This window comes from Puntigrus tetrazona, chromosome 24 (assembly GCF_018831695.1).
Source record: "Puntigrus tetrazona isolate hp1 chromosome 24, ASM1883169v1, whole genome shotgun sequence".
NCBI lineage: Eukaryota > Metazoa > Chordata > Actinopteri > Cypriniformes > Cyprinidae > Puntigrus > Puntigrus tetrazona.
Genome location: NC_056722.1, coordinates 21,528,647 through 21,537,882, shown reverse-complemented (window position 1 = coordinate 21,537,882; position 9,236 = coordinate 21,528,647). Strand labels below are relative to the sequence as shown.

The 9,236-nt window shown below is 38.1% G+C and overlaps 1 protein-coding gene across 3 annotated transcripts; it reads left to right on the top strand.

Moving 5' to 3' along the window:
• The first annotated feature begins 264 nt into the window (after window positions 1–264).
• On the top strand, window positions 265–8,232 carry LOC122329717 (putative ferric-chelate reductase 1). Of its 3 annotated transcripts, none has more exons than XM_043226180.1 (17): window positions 265–363; window positions 491–668; window positions 2,294–2,430; window positions 3,336–3,433; window positions 3,545–3,638; window positions 3,752–3,793; window positions 3,883–4,074; window positions 4,395–4,496; window positions 4,579–4,729; window positions 4,990–5,100; window positions 5,190–5,305; window positions 5,999–6,085; window positions 7,062–7,153; window positions 7,236–7,294; window positions 7,408–7,548; window positions 7,844–7,869; window positions 7,963–8,232. In XM_043226180.1, the coding sequence occupies exons 2-17, from the start codon at window positions 491–493 to the stop codon at window positions 8,050–8,052; spliced, it is 1,716 nt and encodes a 571-aa protein (XP_043082115.1). In that variant the 5' UTR covers window positions 265–363; the 3' UTR covers window positions 8,053–8,232. The 3 variants fall into 3 exon arrangements, with proteins under 3 accessions (XP_043082115.1, XP_043082113.1, XP_043082114.1); XM_043226178.1 differs by having other exon boundaries at window positions 3,880–4,074; XM_043226179.1 differs by having other exon boundaries at window positions 292–398; window positions 3,880–4,074.
• The last annotated feature ends 1,004 nt before the right edge of the window (window positions 8,233–9,236 follow it).

Here is a 9,236-nt window from a genome sequence, read left to right as displayed (position 1 = left end):
AGGTACGATCTAGCTCAGCGGTTCTGAAACCTTTCTCGAGGACCCTAACCATAAGCGTTTTCTCTCTTACGTAACGCATCCGATTCAACTCGTTCCTAGAAACCGCGAGACCTTAACAGGGTGTGTCTGATAAGAAAGCCATACAAAGTGCGCCCCCTGATCCTAGATGGATACCTATTAATACCCTCGTCACGGGATCTCATGATCTCCCGCTGTTACTACATCATCAATTACCTGTGCAGGTAAACCCCGCCCACGATGACAACACGCTATTTAGTTCTTTCCCCCTCAAATAGGCGAGTTTCAGTCAAAACAAAGCCGCGGGAGTAGCAGGAGCGCCCGACTAATTTTCCCACGAGAAAGGTTGTTTATAACGCCGTTTTACTTCTTCTCTCGCTGTTCGTAACGCCGTTTTATGTCTTCTCACGCTGTTCGTTGGTACCGCTGCTGATGGTTTAATTGCTCACAGTGACTTTGTGAATCTCCACAGATGTTTCTGTATGTTCTCCTGTGCTGTGTTGGGGTCGTGTGCTGTTACAGCAGCGGATATGTCAGTGAAGTTTGTGGATCTATGACGCCTAATCACGGGTCTAGCGCTCAGTCCGGCACTGCTCCGTTCACCGTCACCGCGGACAAGACCGCCTTTAAAGCGGGAGATCAAATCACAGGTTGGGCTGGTTCTGCGGCTGCTTTCCTTTGAACACCGCTTTCTTAGCTGTTATATATAGATTGTGTGTTAGTTTGTAGCTACTAAAACATTAAATCCCACTTATTATGCAGAACTGCTTACTATTATAAATGGTACTAAGATTGGTAGGATCTATAGTATGAGATCAATGTTTTAGGTTAACGCGTCTCATACGTTGCTTAATGTATTTAACAAGCGTACACACGTCTATGTGATGCGCTCCTCCTCTGCTGCCGTGTTTTGCTTGTTATGCCCTCGCGTGACTGAAGCGGCCCGTTCCCCCCCATGTGAACAAACCAATCTAAAAATGACATTAGCAAGTCGGTCTTATTAAAAAGAAAAATGCAGGGTCGAACGCGTAGCTAATGTATTCCTCCATAAAACACGACAGGCAGTTTACGTTTGTAAGTTTTCGCGTGGAAAGGGAAAAATAACAGTCTCGCGCAGCGGAATGAATAGCACGCGCTCTCGGCCGCGCGCCCACACAATCGCAGTACTTTCGTACAAGGCGAGCAGTTCTCCTTAATTGTCAAATACGCAGTTACAGGCGTGTCTCACGGTCGGTTATGGCTTAAGTGAACGTCAACTGGTGTGTGAGACTCAAATATGTCAGCAGTGTTGCATTCATTCGCTTTCAGTTAAGCAAATGCAACGTGGATGCTTTTGACTACAGTAGCTGGGTTTTCAGCCAAAGTTGCGCGTTTAACTCCAAACAAGCGAGTCAAAGAGAACAAAATCGTTATTTCCAGATAAACCTGCACTATAAATCACTAATTAATGCAAATATAATATGCATGTAGTTTGCGACATTAAGGGTTCACGAGTTTTGTCTTTATACTACGTTGTTTGTAGGCCTTTATTTATTTATTTTTTCTTCCAAATTTTTTTCTATGGGAGGTAAATGCTTGGCACGAAACAGTGAATTGCTTTTATGTTCCGGGCTCCAAGTGTAATTTGGTCACTTAAATGTGTGTTTTTAAAAGGGAAAGTATCAGTATCGGCGGTACTGGCCCTGAATTTAGGCTACTTGGTATCGGATCATACCAAAATTTGCATTATAGTCAGCCACCAATACAAACAATTACCATTCACTTCCCTGATTGAGTTGCCTGAACAATACGAATTAAGTGTTTCGGAGGCAATAAATATAGTTTGCGATTAAAACTGTTACGACTTTTAAATATAGTCGTCAACATTTTAAAGTGGATCAAACCTTTCAAAGTTGCCCTAAAACCAAAATGTTCTAGGCTTTTAAACCATGTCAAATGGTGACTACTATAGCTCATATTACATTGATAACAAATCAGACCTCAATAAACTTGCCATTAAAATTTATTATGTTGTTGTTTGTGCAGCATACCATTAACTTTTAGAAATGAACTGCTATTGTGTTTTAAATGCCTATACTAAAGTGTAAAAAGTACTGCATTTATGGTATCTATTATAGTGTTTGTGTTGTCATTTATGAGTCAGATTGTTGTGCGTTGATATTGACCGTAATTGGGGAAAAGTAATTACCGGCTAGTCATCACATGATATCAGTTCGTGTAAGTTAGTTTAGGGTCTATCTTTAAGGAAGTTCCACTGAACTGTTTTCCTTCTCAGTAACGTTAAGCGGCCAATCAGGGAATCTGTTTGAAGGCTTTATGTTACAAGCACGTCAAGTCGGTTCATCTGCTTCCCTTGGCACTTTTACCGTGACGGACAGTAATGCACAGACCCTCACCTGCGACGGAATGGCTGTAAGTTTTTCTACGTTATTTTCATAGTATTTGTTGAAGAAAAGTTCAAAAATTTTATGGTATATTAAATACACTGGTACATTTAAGGCTACTTATAAAATTGTGTAGACAGTACAGCGGGTAAAATAAGTATTGAACCACTTCTCTCAGAAAATATTTATAAATGTGCTTCTGACATTAAATTTTCATGATTGTAACAAAGTAATCCATACATATGAAGAAAACAAGTTTAAGTTATGCATAATAAAATAAAATGACATAAAAAAAAAGGTAACGCAAGAAGGGAGGTGAAGAAAGCCATAGCAGAAATATTTCAGTAATTAGAAAACAATCCTGCACCCTGTCAGTGGAAACTAATATTAGCTGGTTTAGTTAATCAACACAATCAACACCAGGATGATGGAAGATGAAAAACAGGTGGACAGTACAGCAAAAAATGATCCCAAACACAGCCAAGAAAATTCTCAATTGGTTTCAGAAAAAGGAAATTAAGCTTATAGAATTGCTGTGCCGATCAACTGACTTGAATTCAATAGAAAATACTGAGCAATGCATGCAACTATTCATACTTGAGGCGTCTTGAAGCTGTCATCACCAACATGGTCTTTTGTGGAAAGTATTAAATACATTTTAGTAGTGCAATACTTTTCCCCTGTGCTATTAAATTTGATTACATATTTAATTTCTTTAGTCATTGTTTTGGTTGTATGTATGGATTACTTCGGATTATCAACATCTGGTAAAAAAAAAAAAAAAAAAAATGTGGAAAAATTGACTTGTTCAATACTTCTTACCCTCTGTATGTTCTTATCCATTATACTAATAAGCTCGTTTATTATTGGAATTGGTCAATTTTCTCAGAAATTGTCCCTTTAATTTATTATTTATGCTATTATATCATTCAGAGTAGAGCAGTCTCTCACACATCAGGCAGTAGAAAAAGTTCAATTCAAGCTAAATGGACAGCTCCTGCAACTGGAAATCCGGCAAATATAGAATTCAGGTATGGTTTTTAAAGTTCAAGTTTATCACTTGTGATTCTTATATCTGAAATTATTTCTTATTCTAATTTGTAATGCAACTTTTTTTTTTTTTTTTTGGTTTGTTTTTTAAGAGCAACATTTGTGAAAACTGCTAATACTTTTTGGGTTGGTGTCAAGAGCTCTACTGTGACATATACAGCGGCAACTACTTCTGCAACTCCGACTGTAAGTCCAGCTTCAGCTACAAATACTAAACAAACATGAAAACCAGGAAAATTAATGCTGTATCGTTGTGTGTGTGTGTGTGTGTGTGTTCTACCTTTTGGTTTGGCATCAAGAACTCTACTGTGGCACCGGGAACTTCAACTACAGTGCCGACTGTAAGTCCAGCTTTAACTAAATCTAAACAAACATGAAAATCAGGTAAATAATGCTGTATTTCTATTGTGTGCTGTATTACCTTTAGCAGGCTTCATCAAATCCTGATTGTGGGAAAACCAAAGTCTGTTTCAGTCAGCCCAGCGGCTGTGACCCAGCCGTCAGCACCGGCTGCTACTTCATGGCAGTTCAGATGTCATCTAACCAATCAGAAATGAGGATAGAAATGTTTGGGCAAGCCGATGGATACGTTGCTATTGGGTTTTCAGATGACCAAAACATGGTGAGATATCAGCAGGCTCTTCCTCGGTCTAAAAATGTTGAATACGCAACCCTATATAAAATGGGGGACTGTGTAGAGCCTTGAGCAATGATGTTCCACAGAAGAGCAGTTATGTGTCAATTCTCTGTAAAACACCCACGTGTCGGACATAGTACATTCTTCCTGAAACATGAGATCTGGAGACCTACCTCTGTCAGCACAGACTCATTTTCCTTTCCACAAAAAAAAAAAAAAATCCAAACACCATAAATTAAGGTTTTTCCATGAACCGTGAGACAGTTGTTTTTGATTTTTTTTTTTTTTTTTTTGTGTATTTTCAGGGCAATGACGACATCTACATCTGTGGTAAGGACAGCAGCGGCAACCTGCAAGTGCAACACGCTATTTCCACGGGAAAAACCTCTCCAACTATTCTCTCACTGGTATGTTCCTCTGTTACTGTATGCCACCATGTCTGTTTTGTGGCAAGATATCGTCACTCACGTATATTCTACATGTTTACAGGGGAATGTGACTAATATCAAGACAGCGCTAATGAATGGAAATAAGATCAATTGTTCTTTTACTTCCCGTAATGCCATTAGCACGGGAAGTAGAGCGTCGTCTACCAGCGAGTACTACCTCATGATCGCTGCCGGACCCTCCAACACTCAAGGTCTGAGCCTCTGTTAAAGAGTTTTCAATGTAGCTATTTCCTATTGATAAAATATATTTTATATTAATAAAAATATTTGCTAGTTATAATAGACGTTGTTTTTTTTTTTTTTTTTTTTTTTCCGGGATTCTCAACAGCAGAAGTCGTCATAGCTGGATGAACTTCTATAGCGGGGGGGCTACTACAAATTTGTTGCATCCCCATTTGCTCAAATAGCGCGCGTGTGTATATCTCTAACTGAAGATTATCTTCATTTGTAGGTATCCAGATCCACACAAACAAATATGTGAGTAGTACCAAGGCTAGTTTACTGAATCCAAGCCAGGCCGTTACAAGTACTGAAGAATTCCCAGCGATTGTTAAAGCACACGGTGGGTACATCACATGACAGACTGCCTCTGGACCCACATTAGAGCAACACCATCAGTTATTGAGGTCTGACGATACCAATCTGCTTTAGGTTGCCTGATGTTAATCTCCTGGATGACCACGGGCAGTATAGGGATGCTCATAGCACGCTATTTAAAGGGAGTTGCCAAGGACCACGGTTGCTGTGGTAAAGATTTCTGGTTTGTGGTAAGTGAATGCTGAGAGTGCTTAGATCTGATCCATAGATTTACATATTGTAGTCAGATTTAGTACCCATAGTCCTAATAGCATGCGGATTACACATTTTATTATATGCAAAGTATTCATGTAGCACCAAACCAACAACCTACTGTAGGTGTTTTTTTTTTCTGTGCAACTACTGTTTAAAAATGAGGCTTGAATTTGACGATTATGATTCTGTATTTAATTTCTTTGCCGTTTAGTCTATGAACAACTGAACAGATTTGAGCTGTATATGCTGAAAGGAAAAAAAATCTGTTTAGTTGGCTAGCGTGTTTAAACAAAGCCAGAGTGTGGGCCACTTTTATCAAACTCATCAGCTCATTTGTAAGTAAATTACATGCGTCATGCATCGGTTTCATCAGCATGACGGAAAAATATTTTGATTAAATGCTTTGCAGTAGTAAGTATGCGTGCAGTTAGTGTGAGCGAGATAAGATAAGAAGCTGTGGTGTGTGGACAGCACTTACTGTCATTAACTACCTGTATTGTATTATATATACATCTTAACAGCTTACAACCAATAATACTTTTATACAACTGTTCTATAAATACAAGGATAGTATTGATTTAATATACATTTCAGCATAATATCAGCGGTCATAATGTTAACCTGATGTTTAAAGTAACTAAAATTTATAGTTTGTTTTTGTTTTAAAGGCCCACGTGTCTCTGATGACCCTGTCAGTCACTGCCACAGCCATTGCATTCATACTGGTGTTTTCTTATGCCCAGGATTGGAGTGGGGTAAGCTACAATTCATAAATTTACAAAAAACAAAAAAACGGCCATTCATGAATGATGCATTGAAAACGGACACAACTCCTCCCAGGAGTTGACATTTAAATTCTCACCAAGATCAGACCATGCAATGCTCAGAGAAATGGCCGACAACCCAAATACAGAATCTACAGGCCTTAGATGGCATATTAAATGAAGTACAAATGCGAAAATATGGGACAAGTATGGCATGTTTTAACGGCTTATCTAAAGAGTGCCTTTTAACATGGTTTAGGTTCACAAAGTTGCATCTGAACTAACCATGAGACGTCTAGAACGATGTCCTTTTGAACAGACGAGACCAGTGTCACGTTTGGGGAAAACTTAGAGCACATCAGTACAAACACCTGTGTACAGAAATATTTGAGACAAATGTGAGGCCATCCACCCAACAGCTGAAGCTGGGCCAAAATTGGGTGACTCGACACAAGTGACCTCAACCACACCAGTAAATCTACAACAGAACGCCTAAAAAGAAAAGAATCGAGGTGTTGCAATAACCAGACCTCATCCTCACTGAGCTGCTTTAGCAAGAGCTTTGAATAAACAAATACACACAAACCTCAATAAACTGGCGCAACGCTGTGATGAAGAGTGGGTCTAAATCCCTCCAGAATGTTGTGAGACTGTTAAAGCAATAATGTTCTGTATGATTTTAAGTTGTTTCTAAATGTGGATCTACAGGCAACTGAATCCTAAGGTGTCCTAACTTTGCCACATGGCTTTTTTTTTTTTTTTTTTTCCTCTAATTTTTTCTTTCACATGCCTGTATACGATTTAAAAAAAGTTTTAGTAATTTAAGGTGTGTTTTTAAATTCATTGGTGGCTAGTTGCCTAAAACCAAAAAAAAATAATGGAATGAGAGAACAAATTGATAAGGTAATAAAATGCAGTACTATTTATTCAGATGTTTTAAAGTGGAGTGTGTGTGTGTGTGTGTGTAGGGGCTCATCCGGTTCTGGGCTGTTTGGTGATGATCCTGAGTCTTATTCAGCCCATAGTTGCTGCTTGTCGCTGTGAGCCGAATCACGAACGGTGAGAGAAACATCTTCTACCAAATGAGAAATGAAAAAAGGAGGGGGAAGCGTTACTAATAATGTGATGGTTTTCTTTGCAGGAGGTTTGTTTTTAACTGGGCCCATTCCTTCATTGCTTTAGCGATCAAAGGCCTCGCAGGTATTACATCAACTTTATTATCTTCATTGACTGCATCTATTTCCTCAGAAGAATAACAATATCCTTTTTTTTTTTTTTTTTTTTTTTTTTTTTTTTTATATTCTGTGACACAGTTGCTGCAATCTTCACTGGTCTGGCACTGTTTGAGGAATATGTGGAGGATGGGTGGATGCTGAAAGTTATGGGAGGTTTTATCACCTGGGAGGCCCTGATATACATTCTTCAAGATCTTAACCTGCGTGCCAAGAAAAAGGGTATACATTTATTTTCAAAGTTAAATTGAAAACTGTATATATTTGTACTAGAGTTTAAAAAGAAACATCTAGACTCCATTTAAAATATGGTAAAAACGGTAACATTGTGAAATTATCAATGCATTTGAGTATTAAATTATAGCAAACAGAATCTTACTAACTCCCAATTTGAACAGTAGTGTGTGTGTGTGTGTGTGTATCATGTTGTAGTTATTTTTCTAGGAATTCATATTTTGGGAAATATTTAAACAAGATAATCAGTAAACTGTATTTTACTCCTGTCATTTTATTTTAGATTCTGAGCTTTGCAGTTTTGGATCGGTAAGTATAACATGAAGACAAATAAGCTTGTATCTCATTTATAAAGATGGATTAGAAAATATTTTAAAATTTGTTTGCTTGTTTTTTTGTTAGGTGAGACCTGAAACAGTCCTGCTTATCCTGTATTTATTGGGAAACTTGGCCTTCTTAATAGCTCTTCTTGTTGGAATAGGAAGAACTTGAATAACCACAATATTTTATGGCCTCCCTCACTGGTTTTAAAGCCACTTTTTTTTTTTTTTTTGCCTTTTTGCTGTATGTGTATATATGTATTTGTTATATACAATGTTCATTTGGTGTTTTATATAAGAATTGCTACATGATTTTTAATTTTTAATAAAGCTGTCTTTCCAATTAAATTAACCACTGTGCCTTTTTGATTTTACTATACTGTAAGTTTAGGATTTAAAAAGACAGAAAATAAGCATAATAATTAAAAAAAACAACAACAGTTGACTAATGGATAATACATTTTAAGCTCTAAGTCAGACATGTCAAACTCAGGCCCGCGGGCCAATTTTGGCCCGCACTACAATTATATTTGGCCCGCGAGATGATTTCAAATATGTATTACATCTGACCCGCCGGCCCGTTATACAGTGCACGTACCGCTAAAGGTGCCTACACATTGAACGCGTCATTCATTGTGTATGTGCGTCGTCAGCGACAGAGCGCAAGTCCATTAAAAATTAAAACATTTTTAATTCGAGCGTCAAAACGCTGTGACGACATCTACGCGCGGCCAATAGGAGAGCAGCCGGTGCCGGGGGCCGGAGTTCCCGATGTGGAGCAGGAAGCTAAGCTTAGCTGCTGCTAAGCAATAGAAGAGGCACTTCCGTCCGCGACGCTTTTCGTTCGTGTCTTAAAAACACGAACGGAAGGAAAATGGAGCAGGCTCGATGTGTGGCAATCGTCCCGCAATTGCGGCAGCATTTTTCTACGAGTGCCGGAACTGTCTGTTTTGATTGTCGAAAATGTCGCGGCATTGGCGATACTCGGGGCTCGAAGTGTCGGCATTTTATGTGGCCGTTTTTAATTTTTTATTATTTAAAATGGATAAATATTATTTTATTTACTGATGGCATGGTCTGTTCAAAGTTGAAAGAGATTTTTTTTAGGTGTTGGCCTTGATGGTCTGTGATGAAAAGATTTAGGTTACAATTAAAATGAATAAAGTTAAAGATATAGAAGCCTGATATTTTTTTCAGTTTTGTTTTGATTATTTTCTTAAACCTGTTCTGGTTTCAGTATTTAAGCAAAAATTCAATTGTGATATATGAGGATGGTTAATACAGTAGTTTACTGTATCTTAAAGATAATAAAAACATAAATTAATAAAAAAAAAAAAAAATTGGTCTGGCCCTCGA

Excerpts from the sequence above, each read along its gene's own strand:
- LOC122329717 (XM_043226178.1), top strand. The coding sequence starts at position 491 with ATGTTTCTGTATGTTCTCCTGTGCTGTGTTGGGGTCGTGTGCTGTTAC. Across the intron at positions 3,639-3,751 it reads CTACTTCTGCAACTCCGACT|AACTCTACTGTGGCACCGGG; the intron begins GTAAGTCCAGCT and ends TTTGGCATCAAG. Across the intron at positions 7,295-7,407 it reads AGCGATCAAAGGCCTCGCAG|TTGCTGCAATCTTCACTGGT; the intron begins GTATTACATCAA and ends TCTGTGACACAG.